The sequence below is a fragment of the Macaca fascicularis genome, chromosome 13, assembly GCF_037993035.2.
Source record: "Macaca fascicularis isolate 582-1 chromosome 13, T2T-MFA8v1.1".
In the NCBI taxonomy this organism is placed as follows: Eukaryota; Metazoa; Chordata; class Mammalia; order Primates; family Cercopithecidae; genus Macaca; species Macaca fascicularis.
The window spans coordinates 2,714,920-2,741,814 of NC_088387.1; the positions used below are offsets into that span (position 1 = coordinate 2,714,920).

At 41.8% G+C, this 26,895-nt stretch overlaps 1 protein-coding gene across 1 annotated transcript in view; it reads left to right on the plus strand.

Moving 5' to 3' along the window:
• VWA3B (von Willebrand factor A domain containing 3B) overlaps positions 1-26,895 on the plus strand; it is a 236,023-nt gene that overhangs the window by 176,977 nt on the left and 32,151 nt on the right. Inside the window, 2 exon segments of the mRNA XM_005575037.5 lie at positions 5,041-5,091; positions 15,832-16,033. Coding sequence (XP_005575094.3) covers positions 5,041-5,091; positions 15,832-16,033 — 253 coding nt within the window.

Genomic DNA, 26,895 nt, shown 5'->3' on the forward strand with positions numbered 1-26,895 from the left:
TCCAGCCTGGGTGATAGAGTGAGACCTTGTCTAAAAAAATTGCTTGTAAGGAATATAAACAACAGTGGCAGCAGCTAATGTAGGGGCTTCCTACATGCTAGGCACTGCATCAAGTACTTTACCTGAATATCTTCAACAAGGTTTTAAAGAAACCGTCTTCCCTTTCCAAAATCCATAAAAATCTCATGTTTCCATGAGATCTGTAAAGTTTTCCTTTTAGCAGAATGCATCTGATTATTTTGGCATCTAACATTCTATAAAGTGACTAATAAAACTTGACAGTAATGAGATAATGGAAATAACAGGTTTTTTTTTTTTAATTTTAAAATTACTTTTATCAAGTTCAAGATGATGATCAAGTTGACGACAGTGAAAATCGCCTGTGTGTCCTTGCTGAGACAGGAGACTCTGCTCACAGGCTGGTCCTTGTCCATGCTGTAATCACCTCTCTCCCCAGTCCCCAGCCTTTAATTAATCCTGGGTGCACAAACTTAAACTCCGAGCGTTCGGCTTCTTCAGGCCAGCCTGTCCTCGGTTCTGGGAGCTGTGCAGCAGGGTTGTCATTTGCCACCACGTGGGCAGATGAAATAAAGCTCAGGGAAGTTAACGATTGGCCCAGGCCAGCATGTGTTGGTCTGCTGTCGTTTTGCAGTATGTCTGGTATGTGCTCAGTCGAACAAATATAAGGCCTGATCCTGCCTCATGAAGGATCATTCCAATGGCAGGCCTCGCCCCACTGTGCCCATCCCAGGCCTCTCCAAACCCCCTTTAACGTGAGCCTCCATCACCGCCCTCACCCGAGAGTGGAGGCCGCCTTACCAGGCTCCTCAGCAGCCTCCGTGGACTCCTCGGTATTTCTGAATCTTTACCTGAGAGGAAAGAAGAACCAAGGACTAGTGTTCCTTTGGGAAGCAGGATGGGCTATTCAAGGTTCACCCTTCCCTGTGGTTCGGAGACTTCCAGACAGGCCTTGCCTCCCAGCTCGGCTCCTCTCCCGTTACGCTGCTGTCCCCAGCTGGGTCTTTCATCCTTTCGCGCCTCAGCACCGATGACCCTCCTCAGAGACGCCTCTCGGGAGCTCCTCTCCGTGCCCACCCTGCATGTGGCCCTCAGAGCACTCACAGCTTCTGCAGGGGTGGTGGCTTGGTGACCATCTCTGCCCTCTGGGATGTCAGCTCCCAAGACCAGGGCTCAGCCAGCCTTGCCTCGTCCTGTATCCCCTATTCCTAGCAGGTGTCCGTATGTATATGACTATTCAAATTTAATTCAAATTTTATGTAATTCAATTCTTCAAACGCAATCATTCAAAATGCAGTATAACAATACCATTTACATTCTAATGTCGTTTGCTTGAATAATTCAAATATTTGAGTCCTATAATTACCCGGCCTGTGAAAGCCTGATGCAGGGCCACGAGAGAGAGAGAGCCGTGCGATCAGACGGTTCACGGGGGTTTCCTGCTTGGTTCTGACAGCAGCTGTGTTCCAGCGTGTGACAGTCCTGGGCCTCAGATTCCTTGTTCACAGCATCTATCTCACAGGCCTGTTGTGAGGATTACGTAAATCATATATAAAGAGGAACTGATGTTCGTTACTTCCCCCTTCGCTCCTGACTCTGCTGACGCTAAAATAACCATAGGTGCACGGAGTGAAATCGTCATCTGGTTCTTCCCACTGCAATGACCTTTTCCCAAGAATTTCAGGAAAGGTCAGGGACCCCCTTCCCAGGCAAAAGAGAAGCCTCTTTTGCAAAACCAAAACAAACATAGTCATTTGTCTTCCTTCTTACTTTCAGTGAGTGAATGTGAATCTGGAAAAGCCTTTTAGTACCCTCTAGAGAAATATTGTCACTATATTGTTATTAATTATATTAACTTCAAATTATTCATAACAATTTTAACATGATTGATATTATTTAATAATTAAGTTATTGATTGAATTGTTATTTGGTATCACTAATTTGATGTTGGTATCAAGTAAATTATTTAACATTGTTATTTAATAATATCAATAGTAACATGAATATTATACAGAACCAAATTTCCTGGTCATTTGCATTCACTAGTGAACAAATGTCAATTTCTTTTTCCATTTTGCTTCACTTTTCTCAAGATATTCAGAATATGAAAAGTAATTAATGACACATTTACCACCCCCATCCCCAATATAACATTTCTAAGGAGTTTCCCAGCAAAGATAAGCAACATGTAACTTTCAAAACAACCTTCGTGTCATCATAAATCCATCTGTTTAGGGATGGCCAGGCAAATGGAAAGCTCACAGTCCTTTGGTCAAAATAATGACACAAACTTATTATTGGGGGTCACACTAAGTGCCCATGCATGGAGTCCTTTCGTCTCATTGTAAGAATCCAGGCGGCAAGTTTGGCTTTGTGTGTCTGAGTATAAGCTTTGAGTGGATATTGCCAGGGCTGGCTGGATTCTGGAGTGATTTTTCTGCTGCTTACTTTCATGGAAAGTCTAAGGCCAAGGTCACAGCTCTCAGATCACAGAAGCAGCATCCGTTCTAGCCTGGCTCAGGGACCATGCTTAGAAACCTCTCCTTACCGTCTCCGATTTGCTGGGCCGGCTGCTCCTCAGCCTTCTGAAGTGTCACTAGTTACAAGTTGCTTTGCAAATGAGTCAACTCTTGGCACAAGCCGATTTGAGAATTAGAGATACAGAAAGCTGGTGAATGCAATCCCTCAGCCAGATTTCACTCTCCTACAAAAAACGAAGAGGGAAACCGTTGTTAGTAAAATCCCTGAATCGCCGGGCTGCACCAGCCGCGGAGAGGCCCTCAGGTCCAGTGCCCGGCCCGAACCCCACAGGGACTCCCGCAGCCCACGTTCTGACTGGCTTCCCTGCAGGGGCCTCCCTGTTCAGTCGAGCCATTGAAGTATTTTAGTGAAGATGGAAAACAGGGCAATGGTAACAAAGGCTATAAAAATGTGTTCCTGGAAAAATATGTTCTAAAGAAGTGAATTAAAATTAGACACCTGTGCTAGCAAACTGGACACATTTACCAGTGATGACTCAGCATTTCTAAGCCTTGCTTTTCAGAATCTGGAGGGAATAAACATTGAGCTATTCCGGTCACTGTATATGCGCATCTCTCTTAATCTTCTCAAGGATTCCAAGGACAGGTGGTGTTAGCCTTGTGTTATCAATGAGAAAACAGTTTCCAAAGCTATGTAGCACAGGATCACACAGCAGCAAAGTGAGGCCACCAAGGTTTGACCCCAGAGCCCTTACCCACACTCCCAGCCTCCCCACCACACTGCCTCCACTCTCAACATTTACATTTAAGGGGATTGTGAATGGGGTTTTTGTTTGTTTGTTTTTCAGAAAAGCACACACACACACAATACCTAAAATGGATACTATAAATCCTTTTAACCAGTCTTGGAAGCCTTAATCATTATTACCTGAATCACATGACTCAAGAAAGCCAATTTCCAAATAGGCCCCAAAGAACAAAACTTCTCAAGTGAGACAGGAGCACTGAGCTGGCTTATTTCCCTCTTCCCGACTCTTTTTCTGTCACTTACAGCACACTTACCTGGATCAGACACAATTTATGTGCTGTGTACACACTAGCTCAGGTCCCCATGGTGACACTAGGAGTGGAGCGGTACTATTACTATCCCCTGTTTACCGAGGGCACTGGCCCCAAGCCTCACGGCAAGAAGGAGAAGCAGCTGACTGAGCTTTGGGACCTGGCATTGTGGCTCCAGAGTCCACCCTCTTCACCACCATGCAGACGCCCTTTCTGTGTTCTCACCAGGCTCATGATGGGAGGGCAGGACAGGAGAATGCGGCCACCCGAAATGTGTCCTGTGAGCCCTGTCCCGCCGACGCTGGGTCTGGTGGTTAGAAGAATGCCTCCTGAAGAGCAGCAGCATTCTCCTACCTTGTTGTATGGAAGCAGTGTTTTTGTTTTTTGTTTTTTGGTTTTTTTGAGACGGAATCTCGCTCTGTCACCCAGGCTGGAGTGCAGTGGCGTGACCTCGGCTCACTGCAACCTCCGCCTCCTGGGTTCAAGCTATTCTCCTGCCTCAGCCTCCAGAGTAGCTGGGAGTACAGTCGGCCGCCACCATGCCCAGCTAATTTTTGTATTTTTTTTTTTTCAGTAGCGACAGGGTTTCACCATGTTGGCTAGGCTGGTCTCGAACTCCTGACCTCAGCTGATCCGCCCGTCTCGGCCTCCCAAAGTGCTGGGATTACAGGCGTGAGCCACTGTGCCCGGCCGAGGCAGTATTTTTTAATGGAACATCAGCTCACAACCCCCGGAGCCAGTGTTCTGTGCCCTGCAGCTCAGAAAGCCTGCTTTCGGGTGATGATGTCCTGACACAATGACACAGAACTGGACTGGGACTCTGAAGAAGCAACACTGATTAGTAGCCGAAAGAGCAGCTATAGCTACCCTGTAGGAACCACTAGCTCCAACCTCCTTCTTTGCTCTCAGGTCGACAGCTTCCCTCTGAAAACGTGATCAGTCTCAGCACCGCCAGCCAGCAGCTGTGGGTGAGCAAGGTGCTTCATCCAGCTGCCCCTCCCGGCAGCCTCATTTGGAAAACAAGGCCGCCAGGCCGCTTGATCTCTAAAGTGTGTCCAGTCCTATTGTTTATGACCCTGTTAACCTCTTTTGATCTGAGAATCCAGGCGGAAGAGTGTCTACAGAAAGTGAACTAAAGAACCCAGTTACGTTTCCATAAGAAGAAAAACGGTGGGTGTTTAGAAACGGTTTAAAACAGAGAGAACGAAGACCAGTTTGTCATTTGCCTTTACTCAGTCTGAGTTTTACCTGACTGAGCTGGGGACTGAGCCCTCCTTTAATATTTGACACGATTGCCACAAAACCATGAGGCTGCTGCAGTGGTGCTGAGGGGACACATCCAGTGTCTTTAAGCACCTGACAGTGGCCTGGCTCAGTGGAGATGATGCTTAGATGGGCTCCCACTACAGTGCCTGGGGTCAGCCTTTTGCCATGAAATGAAGTATTGCTACTAAATTATTGTTGACTTTTTTTTTTTTAACAGGCGCTTGAATAAAATTGTTTGGCGAGCATTATCTCAAGAGGAAAAAGAAAAGTAAGCCATTCCATTCCCTCCTCACTTTTTTTTTTTTTTTTTTTTTTTTGGTGAAATTCACGTAACCTAAAATTAACCATTTTAAAGTGTACAACCCAGAGGTGTTCAAAATATTCAAACTATTCTGCAAACCACTACCTTTTTCTAGTTTCAAAACTTTTTCATTTCCCCAGAAAAACACTTTGTACCCATAAATTTGTCACTCCCCGTTCCTGTCTCCCCCTTTTCCGGGTTACCACGAGTCTGTTTCCCGTATCTGATTTTGGCTACTCTGGATATGTCATATGAAGGGAATCATACAGCATGTGACTTTTTGTGTCTGGCAGCTTTTACTTAGTTAATGGAAAAACCTTCTGTTTTCAAGGTCCACCCAGCTATCAGTACTACATGTGTATATATACATCACGTTGGTCTGCCCATTCTTCCACTGACGGGCATTTGGGTGGTTTCTGTTTTTTTTGCTGTCATGAGTAATATTGCCATATGCATCTGTGTAGAAGTTTCTTTGTGGACATATGTTTTCATTTCTCTTGGGTATACACCTAGCAGTGAATTTACTTGTCACATGGTAATTCTATGCTTAGCTTTTTGAGGAACCACCAAACTGTTTTCCACAGTGGCTATGCCATTTTTAAAACATATCTATTTTTATTGACCTATAATAATTGTAAATATTTTGGGGTACATGTGATATTTTGACACTTGCACGCATGTAATGATCAAATCAGGGTGTTTAGGCTATTACCTCAAACATTTATTATCCCTTTGTGTTGGGAACGTTTTAAGTTGTTTCTTTCAGCTATTTTGAAATACGCGATAAATTATTGTTAACTCTGGTCACCCTACTGTGTCATCAAGTGCTACAACTTCTTCCTTCTACCTAACTGTATGTTTGTATTCATCAACCAACCTCTCTTCATCTCCCCCGCCACCACACACACTCTTCCCTGCGTCTGGTAACTATGATTCTATTTTCTGCCTCCATAAGATCAACTTTTTTTTTTTTTTTTTTTGGCTCCTACAGATGGGTGAGAACTATTTGTCTTTCCATGCCCGGCTTATCTCACTTAATGTCATGACCTCCAGTTCCATCCACGTTGCTGCAAATGATAGGATTGTGTTCCTTTTTTGGCTGAATAGTATTCCACTGTGTATATATACCACATTTTCTTGATCCATCCATCCATTGATGGACACTTAGGTTGATTCATATCTTGCTGCAATAAACATGAGGGTGCAGGTGTCCCTATGATACATACTGATTTACTATCTTTGGATAACTGTCCAGTAATGAGATGGCTGGATCATGTGGTAGGTTCTTATTGCTCCACATCCTCACGAATACTTGACATTTTCCTTTTTTTTTTTTTTTTTAAGTCATCCTCATGGGTGTGAAAGGCTATTCTATTGTGGTTTTGATACACATTTTCTTAATGACCAATGACGTTAAAAATCTTTCATGTGCTTGTTGTCCATTTGTATATCTTCTCTGGAGAAATGTTTATTCAAGTTCTTTGTCCATTTTCAAATTGGGTTGTGTTTCTGTTGTATAACTTCTGAGGATGAAGTCATTATCAGATATCTGATTTGCCAGTATTTTCTCCCATGCTATGGGTTATATTTTCACATTCTTCATGATGTCCTTGATGTCCAGAAGTTTTAGGAAGTGAATGCATCTTTTTTTTCTTTTGTTTGTGTTTCTGGTGTCAAATCTAGGAATCCATTGCCAAATACAAAGTCATGAGCATTTATCCTTTTGTTTTCTTCTAATACGTGTATAGTTTTAGGTCTTACATCTGGGCTTTTGATCCATTTTTGAGTGAATTTTTCTATCTGGCGTGAAGTAGGGTTCCAGCTTCATTCTTCTTCATGTAAATATCCAGTTTATCCAGCACTATTTATTTAAGAGACTATATCTTTCCCTTTGAATGGTTTTGGCACTCTTGTCGAAAGTCATCTGATCATAAATGTTTGGGTTTATTTCTGGACTCTCTATTCCACTGGTCTGTATATGACTATCTTTATGCAAGTTGACACTGTTTTAATTACTGTAGATTTGTATTAAGTTTTGAAATTAGGAAGTATGAGTCCTTCAACTTTGTTCTTCTATTTCAAAATTGTTTGGGCTATTCAGGGCCCCTTGAAGTTTTGTATAAATTTGAGGATTGGCTTTTCTGTTTCTGAAAAAAAAAATTGGAATTTTTATAGGCATTATATTTAATCTAAAGATTGCTTTGAAGAGTATTACCATTTTAACAATATTGTCTTCCAATCAATGAACATAGGATGTCTTTCCATTTATTTAGTGGGTGTTTAATTCCTTCAGCAATGTTATATAGTTTTCAGTATACATGCCTTTCACATCCTCTGTTATTTTGTTCTTTTGGGTGCTATTATAAATGGGATTGTTTTCTTAACGTCATTTTCAGATTGTTCATTGCTGGTACATAAAAACACAGCTGAATTTTGTATTTGACCTCGTACCTTGCGACTTTGTTGAATTTATTGATACTAGTGGCTTTGTGTGGAATCTATGGAGTTTTCTATATATAGAAACATGTCATCTGCAAGTAGAAATAATTTTACTTCTTTCTTTCTAATTTGGATGCCTTTTGTTTCTTTTTCTTACCTAATTGATCTAGCTAGTACTTCTAGAACAACATTGAATGGCAGTGGTGATAGGGGACATGCTTGTCTTGTTCCTGATACCAGTGAGAAAACAAGGAAATTCCCTGTATTCCTAGTTTTCTGATTGTTTTTATCATGAAAAGTGTGTGTTAAATTTTGTCAGGTGCTTTTTCTGTATATATTGAGATGATCATGTTTTTTTCCCTTTGCTCTACTAATGTGATGTATTAAATCATTTGATTTTCTTAAGTTGAACCACTCCTGCATTTCTGGCATAAATCCTACTTAGTCATGGTGTATAATCCTTTTTATGTTCTGTTGGATTTGATTTGCTAGTGTTTTATTAAGAATATTTATGTCCATATTTATAAAGAAAATGGTCTTTTGCTAGTATTTTATTAAGAATATTTATGTCCATATTTATAAAGAAAATGGTCTGTAGTTTTCTTTGGCATGTTTGTCCGGCCTTGGTATCAGGGTAATTCTCTTCTTGTTGACTGTTAAGAAGTATTCCCTCATCCATTTTTTGAAAGAGTTTGAGCAGTATTGTTGTTAATTGTATGGTAGAATTCATCAATGAAGGCAACTGCTTCTTAACTTCCCTTTGTTGGGGGGGGGGATTTTGTTTTCTTATGCAAAGTATTTAATTGTTATAGAGGCTATTGAGATTATCTATTTCTTCTTGAGTCATTTTGGTCATCTGTTTCTAGGAATTTGCGGATTTCATCTAGATTATCTATTTTTGGCATAGAACTATTCATAGTATTCGCTATAATTCTTTTGATTTTTGTAAGCTGAATTAGTAATGTGCCTGCTTTCACTTCTGATAGTAGTAATTATGTGGTTTTTTCCTTTCAGTCAATCTAGCTGAAGATTTGTCAATTTTGTTGATATTCTTAAGGAACATGCTTTTAATTTTGTCGATTCTCTCAATTGTTTTTCTATTCTATAATTTGTTTTTAAGTGCTCTCTTTATTATTTCCTTCCTCTGCTGGCTTTCAGTTTAGTTTTCTCTCCTTTTTCTAGGTCCTTAAGATGTAAATTTAGGTTGTTGACTTGAGAGCTATCTTTTAATGAGGAATTTACAGTCATAAAACTTCTTCTGAGCACTGGCTTTGCTGCACCCATAAGTTTGGGTGTGTTATGTTTTCATTTTCATTTATCTCATATTGCTTTCTAATTTCTCTAGTAATTTCTTCTTTGGCCTGTTGGTTGTTTGAATGTGGTGTTTAATTTCTATGCATTTTCCATTTTTCCAGTTTTCCCTTCATTGTTATTCTAGCTTTATTCCATTGTGGGTAGAAAATATACTTTGTGTGATTTTGACCTTTTAAATATCTTGAGAATTTCTATGGTTAACATATGGTCTATCCCAGAAAATGTTAAATGTGCACTTAATGTATATTCTGATGTTGCTGGATGGGGTGTTTTGGATATGTTTGTTAGGTCTAGTTCATTTATAGTGTTTTCTAGTCCTCTATTTCTTATACATTTTCTGTCTAGATGTTTTATCCATTATCTAAAGTGAGGCGTTGAAGTCTCCAACTATTTTTACACAGTTGGCCCTCCATATATGTGGGATCTGCATCCATGATTCAGCCAACCATGCATAAAAAATATTTTTTAAAAAAGAAAAATAATAATACAACAATAAAAATACAAATAAAAATAAGTATAGTATAACAACTATTTACATAGCATTAACATTGTATTTGGTATTATAAATAATCTAGAAATGATTTAAAGTGTACAGAAGGATGTGTGTAGGTTATATGCAAATATGACACTATTTTATTTAAGAGGCTTGAGCATCTGTGGATTTTGGCTTCCATAGGGGGTACTAGAACCAATCCCCCATGGATACCAAGACATAACTATACGTAACTGTCTATGCCTCCCTGTGATTCTGTCAATATTTACTTCACACATTTTAAGGCTCAGTATGCATATGTGTTTCTAGTTTTCATATCTGCTTGATGATTTGAGACTTTTAGCAATATATGATGTTATCTTTTGTCTCGTAACAATGTATAAGAAATCTATTTTGCTGGTAATATTATAGCCACTCCAACTCTCTTTGGTTACTATTTCCATGGAATATCTTTTTTTATCCTTTCACTTTTAACCTATTTGTGTGTTTAGGTCTAAAGTGAATCTCTTTTTAAGCAGCATATAGTTGGATCATTATTTTCCTCATTCTGCCAATCTTTCTGTTTTAATTGGTGAGTTTAATCTATTGACATTTACAGTGATTACCGATAATGAAAAATTTACATCTGCCATTGTGCTATTTGTTTTGCATGTCAAATTTTTTGTTTCTCAATTTCTCCAATATTTATGTCTTTTATTTTTGATTTGTTCTAATGGGTCATTACGCTCTTTATTTCCTTTTCTGTATACTTTTTAATTATTTTCTTAGTGGTTACCATGGGAATTATAGTTAACCTCCTACATGTATAACAATCTTGTTTGAATTGATATGAAGTTAGTTTTAGTAGCCAACATTAACTGTTCCTATTCAGCTTCAACCTCCTGTATATAGTTATTGTCACAAATTATATCATTTACACTGTGTGCCCATTAACATTGATTTATAATTATTATTTTATGCATTTGCCTCTTAAAGAATAAAGAAAACAAAATGAGTTACATACCAAACATACAAGAATACTAGTGTTTGTATTTACCTATGTAGTTATCTTTACTAGTCCTGTTTATTTCATCATGTGTCTTAGAATTATCTTCTGTATCCTTTCACTTCAACATGAAGAGCTCTTTTTAGCATTCCTTTTAGGACAGGTCTACTAGTAACAAACTCTCTTACCTTTTATTTATCTGGAAATGTCTTAATCTTGTCTTCATTTTTGAAGAATAGTGTTACCAGATATAGAATTCTTGACTGATATTATTTTTTCTTTTTTTTTTTCAGCACATTAAATATATCACCCTGTTGCCTTCTGGCTTCCATAGTTGATGATGTGAAATCAACTGTTAATCTTATGGAAGAGTCCTTATTTATGACAAGTCACTTTTGTCTTACTCCTTCCAAGATTTTCTCTTTGCCCTTCAGTAGTTTAATTATAATGTGTATTGGTGTGACTCTCTTTGAGTTTATCCAGCTGGAAGTTTTCTGAACTTCATGAATCCTTCTCCACATCCTTGGCAACACTTACTTTCTATTTTTTTTTGTTTTTGTAGTGACCATCCTAATGGATATGAAGGATATCTCATAGTGGTTTTGATTTGCATTTCTCTAATTATTTTTTTACGTGATTCCTGGACGTTTGTATGTCTTCTTCAGGGAAATGTCTAGTCAAGCCCTTTATCCATTTTTAAACTAGGTTATGTTGTTGTTGAGTTGTAGGAGTTCTTTATATATCCTGGACATTAACCCATTCTCAGGTTTATGATTTGCATACACTTTCTTCCATTTTTTAGGTTCCTGTTTCACTCTGTTGATGTGCAGCTATTTTCTTTGATGCACAAAAGTTTTTAAGTTTAATATAGTCCCATTTGTCTATTTTTGCTTTTGCTGCCTACATTTTTGGTGTCATATCCAAAAAAGCTTGCCAAATTTGGTATAATGAAGCTTTATCCCTGTTTTCTTCTAGGAGTTTTATAGGCTTGGATATTTAATCTGTTTGAGTTAGTTTTTATATATGTTTTAAACCAAGAGTCCAACTTCATTTGCATATGGATAGCCAGTTTCCCCAGAATCACTTCTTGGAGAGACTGTCATTTTTCCATTGTGTAGTCTTGGCACCTTTGTCAAAAATCACTTGACAAGATCACATGAGAGCTTATTTATGGACTCTTTATTCAGTTCCAGTATTCAGTATGTCTGTCTTTAGGCCAGTGCCACTGCTTTGATTACACTACAGACAGTACACTGTTTTGATTATTGTAGCTTTGTAATATGTTTTGATATCTGGAAGTATGAGGCCTCCAACTCTGTTCTTTCTCAACATTGTTTTGGCTATTCAGGATCTGTTGAAATTCCATATAAATTTTAGGATATTTTTGTATTTATACAAAAAATACCATTGGGATTTTGATAGGGATTGCATAGAATTGTACATCACTTTGGGTAGTATGGACGTTTTAACAATTAAGTCTTTCAATCCATGAACACAAAATGTCTTTTTTATGATTTGTGTCATCTTTAATTTCTTTCAGCAATGTTTTGTAGTTTTCAGTGTACAAATCTTTCACTTCCTTAAAATTATTCCTAATTTATTCTTTTTGATGCTATTGTAGATGGGATTATTCTCTTAATTCCTTATCTGATTTTTCATTGTTAGTGTATAGAAAGGCAACTGATTTTGTTTGTTGATTTTATATCCTTTAAGTTTGCTGAATTTATTAGTTCTAACAGTATTTGTAGAATCTTTAGGGTTTTTCTACACGGAAAATCATGTCCTCTACAGAGATAATTTTACTTCTTCTTTTCTAATTTGGATGTTGTTCCTTTTTTTTTCTCACCTAATTTCTCTAAGACTTTCAGTACTATGTTAAATAAAGGGAGAAGAGTGGACATTGTTTCCTTATTCCTGATCTTAGAGGAAAAGCTTTTAATCTTTCATTATTAAGTACGATAGTAGCTGTAAGCTTCATTATGTTGATGTAGTTTCTTTCTATTCCTAGTTTGCTGAGTGTTTTTATCACGAAAGGATGTTGACTTTTGTCAAATGATTTTTCTGCATCACTTGAGATAATCATGTGGGGTTTGTCCTTCATTTTGTTAATGTGGTATTTTACATTAATTTTCATATGTTGAACCATCCTTGCATTCCAGGAATGAAGCCCATTTTTTTCATGGTGATTATCTTTTTAATGTGCTGTTTAATTCAGTTTGCTACTATTTTGTTGAGGATTTTTGCATCACTGTTCATCAGGGACATTGGTCTGTAGTTTCTTTTTCCTTGTAGTATCTCTGTCTGGTTATGGTATCAGTGTAATTTCTGTCTCATAAAATGAGTTAGGAGTATTTCTCCCTTTTCAATCTTTTGAAAGAGGTTTGAGGAGAATTGTTATTAATTATTTCATTGTTTGGCAGAATTCTCCAGTTAAGCCATGTGGTACTGGGCTTTTATTTGTTAGGAGGTTTTTGACTATTAATTTGATCTGCTTACTAGTTATAGATCTCTTCAGTTTATTTATTTATGATTCAGTCTTAGTAGGCAGTATGTTTCTAGGAATTTATCCATTTCTTCTTGGTTATGCAATTTGTCGGTATAATATTGTTCATAGTAGTCTCATAATCCTTTTAATTTCTGTGTCATCAGTTGTAATGTTTCCAGTTTCGTTTCTGATTTTAGTTATTTGAGTCTTCTCTCTTTTTTCTTGGTTAGTCTAGCTAAGAACTTGTCAATTTTGTTGGTCTTTTCAAAAAAACCAATCTTTCTTTCATTGATATTTTTTCTATTGTTTTTCTATACTCTATTTTTAATCTTTATTATTTTCTTCCCTGTACTAACTTGGGCTTTCATTTGTTCTTTTCCTAGTTCCTTGAAAAGTAAAGTTAAATTGTTAATTTGAGACCCTCCTCCTTTTAAAATGTGTTTGCCACTATAAACTTCCTTCTTAGTACTGCCTTCACTGCATCTCATACATTTTGATATGTTGTGTTTTTTTTCCTTCATTTATCTCAAGATATCTTCCAATTTCCCTTGTGATTTCTTCTTTGACACATTGGTGGTTTAAGAATATGTGACTTAATTTTTATATATTTGTGGATTTTCCAGTTTTCCTTTTGTTATTATTTCTAGCTTCATTTCATTTTGTTCAGAAAAAATACTTTGCTTTCAACTTTCTTTTTTAAAAATATTTGTTTTGTGGCCTAACATTCAGTGTATTCTGGAGAATATTCCATATGTACTTGAGAAGAATGTGTATTCTGCTGTTGTTTGGTGAAGTGTTCTCCATATGTTGGTTAGGCCCAATTGATCTGTGTTGTTCAAGTTCTCTGTTTCATTATTGATCTTCTGTATAGTTGTTCTGTCCTTTATTGAAAGCAGAGCATGAAGTCTCCTGCTAATACTGGGTTGCTGTCTATTTCTTCAATTCTATCAAAGTTTGTTTTATGCATTTGAGAGCTCTGATGCCAGGAGCACATATATTTATAACTGTTATATCCTCTTAGCAGATTGGCCCTTTTACCATTATATGCTATTCTTCATCTGTTATAACAACTTATGACTTAAAATCTATTCTTTAAGTTCACTGATTCTTTCTTCTGCTTAATCACATCTGCTGTTGAACCCCTCTGGTGAAGTTTTCAATTCAGTTATAACATTCTTCAGCTCTAGAATTTCTATTTGGTTCTTTTTTATAGTTTCTCTCTTTGTTAATATTCTCATTTTGTTCATGCATCGCTTTTCTAAGTTGTATTTGTTGTCTCTATTTTCTTTTAGCTCATTGAGCATCATTAACATTGTTGTTTTGAATTGTTTGTCAGGTAATTAATGTATCCCCATTTCTTTAGGACCGATTTCTAAAGATTTATTGTGTTCCTTTGATTGGGCCATTTCCCCATATCTTTGTGTGCTTTTCCCTATATTTTGTATGCCTTATGATATTTAGTTGATAATATGACATTTGAAGAAACAGCTATCTCATCCGATTTTCACAAACTGGCCTCTTACAGGTGAAGGGCTTCACCAGTTATCCCAGCTAGAGATGTGGGGGAATCTCTGAAACCTTTTCTGGGGATGTGTCTTCTTTGGGCTTGTGTGTGTAATTTCCCGGTGAAAAATGTTTGCCCATTTCTTTCAGGAGCCTATAATATCTTGCTCCCCCTGGTGTCTCTCTGCAGTACTGCAGTATCTCCAATGCTGTAACAAGCTGTAGCGCCCATTTCTATTCTCAGAGGTCCCAACCTGACATGCAAAATATACCACTGTTCTCATCAGCACTCTGAATCAGGCAAGACAGAAACCTGTTTCTTGAGAAGTCTCCCAAAACACAAGAACTTTGAATGTGTATTCCACTGTCTTCTCCAAAGGAGAAGCCAGGACTGGGGAGTTTTCTTCCAGTTGCATCACATTGTTTTGGGAAGGAGGAGAGGTTAGGGCAGGCAAAATGTAACAAACTTTCTTACTCTGCTTCATACAGTTCTTCCTGGGTTTGTACTTGTCTAAGGTGCCACAAGCTCATCATTGGTTTCTGTAATTCTCGCAAAGGCAATTTGGTTCATACATTGTTAAGTCAGTGTCTCTGTAGGGGAATGAGGGCCGGGATTTTTATTCCACCATCTTGCTGACATCATTCCAATAAGAATGTTGTGCTGTCTTCTGGGTATAAGTTTGTTTGTGGATGGAGTCCTGTGGTTGTGCTGAGTTTAGACTGTACTCTTCCAATACCCAACATCTAAAGAAATAAGTGCTGCTTTCAGCAATAAGAGTGATAATCATTAATTGTTTTCTTTCTTGCTACCCATTCTCTTCCAGCAGTGTCTGACTCAGAAGCAGCTCAGACTGGAAACAGAATCCAGGCCCTGGGCCATCACACCACACTAGCTTCCTCTGGAGTCCCACAGCCTGCTTATCAGCCATAGAAAGTTTGGCTTCTGTTCTTTATGTACCAAAACAGCCGAGCCAAATAGTTTAGACTTATTTAGGCTCACAAAGAGGAAAGGAGATAAAAATAGCTAAAATGAGCTAGTATAAGAATTACTGCACTGAGGCAAATATTTGGGTTTGTTTTGCTTTGCTTTGTTTTTCAGAGTCACTGCTAGGCATACTTGTGTGAAATCTCTTTGAAGCTCATGTTTGGTTCTGCCAGATGTTAGGCTCCAAATACGGAGAAAAAAATGCGGAAAATTTATGTGTATCATACTTCTCTAAAGTCAGATAACCTAATGAGGTAATAAGGAAAAGTGCCTACCATAATTCACAGAGATGGTTATTTCTAACCTTTGTAAGCTACCAAAGTCTTGATGGGCCAGAGGGTATGGCTACGATGCTGTCATCTGACAACTGACACTAGCTTCAACAGATGTTTCTCAGGGGAGAGTTTCTTAGGAAACCATCTTACCATATTTTTTCAATTACAGTCATTTTCTTTGCTTTTTGTTTCTTCCTCTTGTTTTTTGCTTGTTTGTTTGTTTTTTAGGTTAGATGCAAACAAACCAATACAGTACTTGGAAAACAAAACAGTTTTAAACCAGGCTTTAGAACGGTTGAACTGGCCCATTTCGTTGAAAGAGCTGTCGATACTGGAAAGCGAAATCCTAGCTGGGAAAATGTACATCCAGCAGGCCATGGAACTCCAGGAGGCTGCCAAGAAGAATTATGCAAACAAGGCCCCGGGAGAGGTGGGTGCCCTGGAGGTCTCTGTCTTTCCTCCTTCTCTGCCTGTCCCAAGTCATTGCCATCCCTACACTGGCTTCCTTCTCTCTCTCCCACTCTTTGCCACATTGATTTCTAAAAGGGTTAGAGCCAATCCAGTTAAGGTCTCAGTACTTTTTTTCATCATAAAGGAAATGCCACTTGATTGTACTATGGACTTATTTTTAAAACAATACATCTTTTAATTGAAAAAGAAAAAGCTAAATAGAAGTATAATGTAGTGATTAAAAGCCTGGTTCATAGGAGCCAGACCAAGAACTAGCCTCAGATCTACTGTCTAATCTGTGTGTGATTTTGGTTACTCAGTCTCTAAATCTCAATTTTCTTGTAAAATAATAGTATTAATAGTATCCGTCTCATAGGGTTGTTATAAAGAGAAATGAACATGTGAAGTGCATAGTATTGAAAGCTCCCTATAAGTGTTAGCAATTATTTTTTATCACCATTAATAAAGCAAACCTTCTAAAAAGAAAAATAATTTATAATCTGGTTGCCTTATTGCTACCACTTGGGAGCCTTTCCTTTTAGTTTTTTTTCTCCTCAAATGTTTTCTACATAGGTGCAGTCAGAGTGTCTAAATTATTGTATATTCTGCTTTTAAATTTACTATTATTTCATAGACTTTCTCTGTGTTTTTATTGAACTGTCAGATTTATATGGGTGATGGTTACATAATATTCCATGGTGTGAATATACCCTGGTTTATTTGATTCTTCACTAAACGTTAAACATTTATAGTTATTTCCTGGTTTTCTGCTTTCTCACATAGTATTTTCATGACTCCTGTGGCGCACATAGTTGAATTATTTTGTTAAGATACAGCCTTAGAAGTAGTATTTCTGGAGCAAAGAGTATAAACATTTGGAGTCTATAAATACACATGGCCAGTGGGAAACCCACTCTCTGACTCTCCGTGGGTGTGTGTGGATGGTGCTTTGTTTGAATGTGTCCCCCAGAGTTCCTGCATTGCAAACTTGATCTCCCTTGCAGCAGTGCTGGAGGTGGGACGTTTAAGAGGCGCGTGGGAAAAACCGCTCTCTCAGCCGGTGCTCTCGCACCACAAGGCAGTCCTCGCCCACAAGGCAGTCCTCGCCCACAAGGCAGTCACCAACAGGGAAGGAGGCTTCTGGGACCAGAGGTGCGGGGGATTTTCCCACACGTACCAAACAGCAGACACTGGTTGGTTCGCCTCCAATTCAACTCTGACACTACTACCTGGAGATGGCGTCAGATCCCACAGGTTGAGGGCTCTGTTCCCAAGACTGGCCCTCCCAACACATCAGTCACAAGTCTGGGCTTCCAGAACTTCTGACTGACCAGCTTCAAGTTGGGGTTCCCGCAACTCCCTCTTTGAGTTTGATTAATTTGCGAGAGGGGCACACACAACTTCGGGAAGCACCAATGTTTAGCAGTTGATTATAAATGATATTACAAAGGATGCAGATGAAGAGATGCATCGTGGGAGCTATGCGGGAAGGGTGCAGAGCCTCCTTTCCGTGAGTGCTCTCCCTGGGTGGGCCACCCTCCAGGAGCCTTCATGTGTTCAGCTGTCAGTAAGTTCTCTAAACCCTGTCCTTTTGGGTTCTTACGGAGGCCTCATTACGTAGGGATGATCGATTAAAGCATTGGCTATGGTGATCAACTTGACCTTCAGCCCCTCTCCCCTCCTGGAGGTTGGGGGTTTGGGCTGAAAGTCTTAACTCTCTAATCCTACCTTGGTCTTTCTGGTGACCAGTCCCACCCTGAACGTACCCAGCACAGGCACACAAAGGAGAGCACTGCAGAGACCCCAAGGATGTTAGGAGTTATGAACCAGGAACTATGGAAGAAAAATATGTGTGTATATATATTATATATATGCATGCCAGATAAATATATATATATATGCCATAATACCACAAGCTGGCTAGACCATGAGGGCTCTGGTCCCAAATGGACCAATGCCACTATCACAGGGGTGGATTCATTATTGAAGGAATGAGTTTGGATCTCTGTTGCGCACTCTCTCTCTCTCCCATGTGATGCCTTTTGCCAGGTTATGGGTAGCAAGATGGCCCTCCCCAGGTGCTGGTCCCTTAATCTTGGACCTCCCAGCTTCTAGAACAGTGAGCCAGTAAGTTTCTGTCTATTATAAATCACCCAGTTGGTGGTATTCTCACAGCAGCACAAAACTAACTAAGAGAGATATGGAATAGTTCATCCAAAATCTTACTAAATCCTAGATAATTTTCAGGTGTTCACCACATTCTCATCTAAAAATCCACCCCAGATCTGACTGTTCAGGTTCATCACCTTTGGTTCAGTCTTTGCCAAGTATTACTGGTTTAGCCTGGCTTAAAATTCTGTTTTTGATGCTCTAGATTCTTGTGTTTTGCTTCATTTTGTTTTGTTTGTTTTCTTTCATTTTATTCTTTCTTCTGCAAATCACATTTTTTCCTTCAGTGTAAAAAGCTATGTCTTTTGTGCAGAATGCAAAAATTTTTGTCACAGAAGGTCATATGTCTAGTAATGTTATTCAAACAAAATGATTTCCTCAAAGAATTGTTCAGTGTTTCTTTGGGAGGTGCCATCTGACACCCCCAGACATTTCTCTATTTGCCTTCCTTACCCACATGCCCTGTGGGCACCTAAAACTCAAGAGGACCGAGAGTGAATTACCTGCCTCTCCTTGAAAAGATGATCTTCCTCTCTTTGTGCTTTTCCCTGTCCTGCTTCATGCTTTTCCCTGTCCTGCTTCGTGCTTTTCCCTGTCCTGCTTGCTCTTTCATTTATTCGTTGAAATATTTATGAGTGCCCATGAGATGCCAAGCCCTATTCTAGGCACTGGGAGTACCTAGAACACAACAGACTTAGTCCTTGGACTATCCTAATTTGAATGAGGACTACAGACCATGGCCAGTCCCAGGTGTTGAGCTATGGAGACCCCGCCGCCTAACAGCAGAATTTGCTGGCCTATTCTTTTGTCTATACTTCATATTAACTTTGCAAATAGGAAGTGTTGTGAATGGAGTGAAAAGAAGCCTCTTGTGATTCAGAGCAAAGATCATTGTGTTCCACCGAATTCATCTGGAAGTCTGGCAGTCAAGCTCGTTGTTTACAACATACGAATTAATTGAATTAATTGTTCTATGTCTTTCTTTCCTTACCGCAAAATGGGAATAAAAATAATTCCCATAATTTCTTCATCCAAAAATCATGGATAAGATTCTGCGTGTGGGGCAGGTGCCCTCAGGTGATGAGTGGCCTCCCTCATTCTTTTCTGTCTCCCTGGGATCTTCCAGGGGGTACCTTATATTGGACACAAAATGGGGATTCGTTAGCTGCACTGAACGCATGGGCCCAGCCCGATGGAGGAGACATTGCGCCAGGGCATCACTGCTGTGACAGTGATGGTCTGGCCTTGTTTGTAGCTGTGTCCATGGCACTGACAGTGAAGCCCAGTGCACAGGGGCCACTCAACAAATGTGTATTGATGAGTGAAATGCAGACCCTTACAGCCTTTCACTGGATTATAAATACAACAGAGGCACCTCCAGAGACCACCTGGAAGATGGGGAAAAGTGACCTGACTGGGCGGTTAGGGAAGGCGTCACTAATCCAGTTTGGCCCAGAAGGATGCCTAGGAATTGCGGACTGGGGTGCGAGAAGTGTTTGGAGTGAAAGAAACAGCCTGGGCTCAGGCAGCGATGTGGGGAAGAACACGGAGTGTTCCCTGGGGAACGTGGCAGGAGCGACGGCGGGAACGGGAAGATGGTACCAGAAAACGAGGTACTTGAAGTCTGCTGGGGTCAGGGACTTACGCCTGCAGGAAATGGACACCTGGGAGGGGTTTTTGGCAAGCGAAGGACATTCACAGATGTGTGTCCTAGAAAGATTATTCTGACAATGAGATGAGGCCCAACATAAAAGACCAAAATCCTGTGCAGCGCTCCCCTTGAGAGGTGTTGAGTCCTTGAGCCAGGTGGGAACACTGGGGAGAGAACAGGTAACAGAGACATGGGTTGTGGGAAAGTAGGACATGTGGGACAAAGTTGAAGATGCTCACGAAACTTCTGCCTTGGACAACTGTAGGAGCAGAAGCACTGCTTCCCCTTCCATCTTTCCTCTGCTCCTCAGGGAGACGGGTGCACCCTGGCCAGCCTACCCCATCACGTGTCATCCTCTAACCCTCTGCCACGTGTCTGTTTACTTTGCAGCACACTTCCCTGCCTGGCATTTTTGTTTACAGTCTGTCTTCCCCACTGAAATAAGGGAGGGACTTGGTTTGTGGTGGTGTAGGTGCTCCCAGAGCCTAGAATCGTGGTGGGCACCTTGTAGGCATGCACACATATTTCAGTGAATAAATGAAAGAACAAACACAGAAGAGGCACCGTGAGAGAAAGAGCAGATTTTCAGAGAAAGGTAGTTCACTTTCAGCACTCCTGATTCTTAGATATCCGTGGGACACTCAGGTGAGAGAGGCCAGTAAACAGCCGCACGTCTGGAGTTTAGAAGAGTGGCCAGAGTTAAGGGGATAGATTTGAAGGTCATTTCAGGTGCTAGGAGAGGAGGAGGAGATAGTAGAAGGGACCAAGGTGGATAAGTTAGAGAAGCAGGAGGCCCGGGGTAGAGAGCCAAGGACAAGAGGCAGGAACTCAGCTTAGAAGGCCTGAGTGGCGTCACACAGCTGGAAGATGGCAGTGCCGAGATTTGCATTCCGGTCCACCTGACTCCAAATACAAAAATTAAAGCACTGGCCTAAAAGAAGGTTGTGAGACCACATACTTCATACACCTAGGAGAGTGTGCAGCACCAGGTGCTCAGCAGTGAATGCACACAACATACATTATCAGTGATGGCTCTTTCCACTGCTAAAGTTATTATCAAGGAGTTTTGGAAAGCCATGCAGAATGATGTCTGAAAGCCATATGACTGGCCAAGAGAAAGTGCATTAGTGAGGTTGGCGAGAATAACGCCAGTGGAATGGTGGGGGCAGAGGCCAGTTTGCAGGGGGTAGAAGGGTGGGTAGAAGTGGAGGAAGTTCGTTTAAGAAGTGAAGAGTTTTGCTTCCAGATCTTCAATGGGAAGGCAGGGAGAAAGGGGGTGGGAACGCCAGGTGAGCTAGTGCGCGAGAAGGCGTTTCGTTTGTGTAGTGGTATCACTGGGTCTGCTGCTGCCTCTTGGTCAGGGGCTAAGACTGTCCCCTCACTGCCTTGTCCTCACCCAGGCTGTCGAAAGCCGCTCTTGTCTGTTAGGGGAACACCCATGCTCCAGAATAAATGTCCCTAGGTAACTGCGGGAGAGGCCACATCTGGTGACTTCCCCTCAGAGTTCTTTCTACTCGTGGCACGGCCCTCTGCAGTGGAAGATTTTGAATGTTGTTTTCTTGCGATGATAATTCTCCTTTCCATGTGTGATAGATTCTGAGAGTCCAAAATGCCGTTATGATCACACCCCACAGATTGAATTCTGTGACCCACTAACAGGACTCAAGCTTTGGTGTGCGAAGCTCCGGGTTTCAAGGTCTTCTGAGATCCTGCGGTGAAAACTGCATCATAGATGCAAGTCATTTTTCCTGATTCATATGTAAATAGAGTCTCATTTTAAATTCTTTTAGCAAGGGCCAAAGCTTTTGAAAGATGAGTATAAATTGCCGTGAAAGAACCCCTCTGTTCATCATTAAGCCCCCCCATGAGCTGACTGATAAGCAACAAAATGGGGATGAGACCATTCGGAGGGGGCTGCCCACGTGTATCCAGAGGGCTGTGGCCACTGCATCTGGCCTGCTGCAGGGTGTGTGATGGAGTCTGGATGACCAGGGCGTTCTGATACCCTCCTCTGGAGCAGGGTTGACACCCAGCATAGCTGCCTTGCCGATTCCTAAGTTTGGGGCAGCTTCATGATTTTTCTGTCAGTAAGAACCAGAGGTGGGAAGGAGACACGGCAACACGTGCTGTGTCCAGGGAGCCTGTGCCTGCTTTTTATGCTCCAGCTTCCACGCGCAGTTCCTGGCTGGCTCCAGATCAGACCTAAAGTGAAAGCCATTCTTCCCACCTGCTCTGCCTAGCATCCTGCGCTGGGCACATTCCATGCTTGACTGTGTAATGGTTTCTGCCTGTTTCCATAGTCCACCTGCTTCGTGGTGTCCCTGGAGATGGGCACTTGGCTCACTGACTCCGTAATGACAAGAGAAATCTCAAGTCTGAAATTTTAAATTCCCTTTGAAAACTCCCCTCCCTAGCACCCCTCATGTCACTCTAATTGCAGATTTCACCCTCACTGGCCAATCCAGAGCCCTCAGAGCTGAAAGGTAGGGGAAGTTGCCGGGGGGCATCTGTGGATTATAATTAATCTTCCTTGGGAGCCTGGTCTAGGGCAGCCCAGCTGTGCCGTCCTCCAACATTTTCTGAATAAATAAGGATTGTTCTCCAGGGCAAATCCTTTGGCCCAGAAAGATCAAAAAGGCTCTCTCACCCATAACCTTGACTGCTTTGGAAAATTTGGAGGTAGAAAATATTTTTAAGCTGAAAGCAGCCCTGAAGGAGGCCGTGGAAACTTACCCACACCACTGACTGCACACGTTTCCTTCTCAAAGCCGTGACTGGCAAGGAAGCTGGAGCCCCACCTTCAGGGTGGGGAGCTGAGTGCTCTGCTCCAGGAGAAAGAGAGCTTTAAGTAAATGCACATAGGGAGGCAGGCATGGGTGAGGCTGGATGAGATGGAATTGGAGAAGGAAGAGAACAGAAATTATTTGCCATTGAGAATATTCTGTTGGGTTGTGACTTTGACACTATACATGCAGGAAGATGTTAGCTGGGGAGACAGAGGAAAATGTCTTTCAGTTATGTAAGATAAACTCAGAATATATACAGCTGTTATCTGTGTCCCAGATAGTAAATGAACCAATTGTCATTCTTGCATTGTAACTTTTTTTTTTTTTAACAGTCCACAAGATTTTCTCTTTAACGGGAGGTGGGAGGCATCACACCCTGACTAGTCAGCCTTCCTAATTCCACTAGCAAAAACTTCGTCTGTTTTGCTGATATTCAGGTCTGTGGGGAAGACGAGCTCCCTAGTGGCTATGAACTGCTCTGCGGTGGAACAAAATCTACTGATGTTGAAACAGGAAATTTTCCCCGACCCCTTCGCAGGACTTGCGAAGAGGGTGGCTCGTTTACTCAGCCCATGGCTCTCAGCCCCTCTCGGGAGAGGGAGCACACAGATGAGTGGGTTCAGGGGCCAGGACGAGTACGTCTGGGTGCCGGCAGGGGCAGAACTCTGTGCAGCCCCGAGGCAGCTTCTAGGGGAGTACCCGCAACCCCGGGAGCCCCAGAGGGCGTGTGTTACAACCGTGCTCCTTTAGTTTTGCTCTCCACAGATAGCTAAGTGTTTAACTGCTCGGTGGGACAGCCCTCTGTATCCCTAGCTCTTGTTCGGCATCCAGGAAGAATCAGGTCACACGAACAAATTGCAGATGGTAAATGCAGGGGATTTCATTGCTGATGAACGTGACTCTCAGCAGGATGGAGAGCTAGAAAGGGGATGGAGGGGGAAGGTGGGTCTTCCCCTGGGGTTTGGCTGTCGCCAGCCACACTCTTCTCTGAGGTCCCGCCATCAAGCCATCCCTCTGAAGTCAAGCTGCTTCTCAATGATGTCAGGCTGCTCAGTGATGCTTCTCTTTTCTTCTTCTCTGCTACTCCATGGCCAGTGGAGCCCGGGGTTTTTATGGGTACAGGATGGGGGACAGTACAGGCAGAGGGTGGTTTTGGAAAAGGCAACATTCAAGCAGGAAAACAGAAATGCGTGTTCTCCCTTTGGGCCTTGGGTCCAGGCTTGAGAGTGGGGCCCTCACCCGGGACCGCGGTCTTCTGCCCAGTATTTCCCTGCCTCCTGTCCATATCAGTGGGCAGGAAGTTAAGAAGTCTGGGGGTGCACTGGTGATGTTGCCATCACACAGAAGTGATGTGTGCACATTCAGGCCATGCTGTCCTCAGACAGCACTGCAGTGACAGTTTACCATCTGGAAGTGGGACCCCCGATGGGCCTCTGGGGCGTATGGCCAGAGTGAAGCTGAAATCCCAGAGGGAGTGAGCGGATGACAAAGAGAAAATGAAGCCTTCACGACTGTGCCACGGTTAGCTCGGGGTTAGATGGGGGTTAAGGAGAGAATCCTGCTCAGAAACACCAGTCACTGGAGGAAACTGAAAGAAGGAGGAAAATATCCTCAAATTCTATTTTCTAAAAGGTCTCTGTCTCGTGTCCTGATGTTCAGGAACGGGAAGGTGGGTGTCAACTCTGGGGATCCCTGAGGTGACAAAAACTTACAACCAGGTTGTCTTTCCATTCTGAAGCTAAAGGCACCCTCCTCTCTGGAGATTTCAGCTGGGCAGATGCCAGCACTCTCCTGCCTCTACATTTGTCTTTGTTCCGAGTCATGAATTCTACCCAAGCACCCTAAACAAGTTTGGGGACAGATTTGCCCTCCCTGTCTGGAGGAAGAAAACGGAGTGCAGAGGGCTTAGCAGGGGCCACCCAGGGAGCAGAATCCAATTCATTCAGTACTAGTGAAGAAACGTTAATGAAGGAACTCTTGACAGAGGTGAAGGTCAGTCTAAGGCCGTCCATGGGATATTACAGGACCCCAGGACAAGCAATAGCAGGAAGTTGTTATCACCCCCAGACTTAAAGGGGCAAGGGAAGGAAAGAGAGTTCCTGGAGCTCTAGAGAGAAAGAGCAGGGAGTGGACAGGATACCAATACCCCAGCCTCCTCCTGCCTTCTGAGCTTGGCCCGTGCCTCAAGACAGCTAAAATTAGGGGAAAGTTTTCTTAAAGACTCAGAATTTATTTGCACACCACAGTCTCGTGGGAGATGTTTGTATAAAGTAGGTAGCTGGTAGTGGTTCCTACCAGGTGACACAAAAGTGGCTCCCAAGTGTGGCTTTTGTTCATCTCCGGAGTAGCGGGAGATGAATAACTGTATCAGGAACACGGAATTACAAATCCCGAGCTTTGGTGATTTTCAGATTTAGATATATAACACACTTCAGATTTCTCTCTCTTTGTATGTTTTTTCCTAAAAGAGCAATAAGGGATTATTTCCTGAGATGCTGTTGCAGGTTTGCTTTCAAGATAGGGAAATCATTTTGGATTTTTTGGTTTTTCTTTTTGGAATATTGTATATATTTATTAGATTCCTTTGCTGCTACAAAGAAAAAGAGAGAGAAAAAAAACACACACACACACGTTTCTTTTCAGCAAAGCCTTTGAGGTAGCTGTTAATGTTTGACTGGAGGTTTTGCTTGCAGGGTGATTAACTGTTCCCCAGAGCCTGGTGCTGCCCTGGGGTCCAGGAGGGGAAGGAATGTTTCCTGGTTCAGGTATCGTCTGTGGAATTGATTCTTGTGCCTCTTAGCCATTCGCATGGCGCAAAGCACCACCAGCTGGGATGAGGCTGAGGCCAGACTGCTCACCAGGCCTGTGCCGGGCTCAGGAAGCAGTGCCTGGAGAGGGAGGTGGGATTTGGGGATGCGTGTTACTCACTGTGTGTTTTCTAGAGTTATACTATGCCCTGAGGAGGCGGGGGGGAAGTTCACAGAGCACTCCTCTACATCCCTTTGGTTTTTAAGGCAAGGCTAAGTGCCCAAGACTACTGGAAGGGAAGGGGATCAAAACCCCCTTAAGCCTTGGCTGGCCAGGCAGCACCGCCAGCTTTCCAGTGAGCCCCCGCCCGGATGTGTCGTACTTGAGAGCAGTTCACAAGGAGATTTTGCTTTCTTTTCAGGGCTCAGGCAGGAAATTCCACTTAGAGCTTCACTTCTTGGGCACAATATTTGCCTTCTGTTAAAGTGCAAACGCCCTGGGAAGGAAAGCACACTGAGGCCTTCCAACTCATTCACCATAGGCCACTTCCTCCCTGCTCCGGAGAGGCTGGGCAGGAGTTTGCCACTCCTGATTTCTGTTTTCCTGTAAGCTCTTTTCTCATTGTCTCTCCAGTCCATTTTTCTTTTTTCTTTCTTTTTTTGAGACAGAATCTCACTCTGTCACCCAGGCTGGAGTGCAGTGGCACCATCTCCGCTCACTGCAAGCTCCTCCTCCTGGGTTCACACCATTCTCCTGCCTCAGCCTCCCGAGTAGCTGGGACTACAGGCACCCACCACCAAGCCCAGCTAATTTTTTTGTATTTTTAGTAGAGATGGGGTTTCACCATGTTAGCCAGGATGGTCTCGATCTCCTGACCTCGTGATCTGCCTGCCTCAGCCTCCCAAAGTGCTGGGATTACAGGCATGAGCCACCGTGCCAGGCCTCTCCGGTCCATTTTTCAAAGGGATGCGGAGTCTGGATACTTGCTGGTGGATGAAATCCCTCTAAATTTAAATGAGCGGGAACTGAGTGAGTTTCCAAACGCTGCAGGTTAGCCCTGTCCTGTACACCAAGGTTTTAAAGGGAGTTGAATTATTCACAGACACAGTTTGCAAATGTCCCGGTCTTATAATTAGGTGTCCTAGAAAGGGGAAAGGTCAGCACCTCTCTGAACCTACACACATTCCTTCGATTAGAGCAGTGACAGACTTTACATGGCCTCGAGGACAAACATGAGCAAAGAAGCATGCTGGAGCTGCTGTTACGACAATTTGGGGATTGCATGTGCTGGAATTCAATAATTCAGGGCAGGAAAAGTATTCAGTAGTGGGTTTTTTAAACAAGGTTTTAAGCCAAAGACTAGTTCTGGTTAACTTGTAGAAATGCATTCTGTACCTAGTGTGGAAGTATGCTGCTTGTGAAGTGGAAAATTCTAAAGCATCAAACATTTAGTCATTTCACTATCTCCACCACCATGTCCAAGAGCAT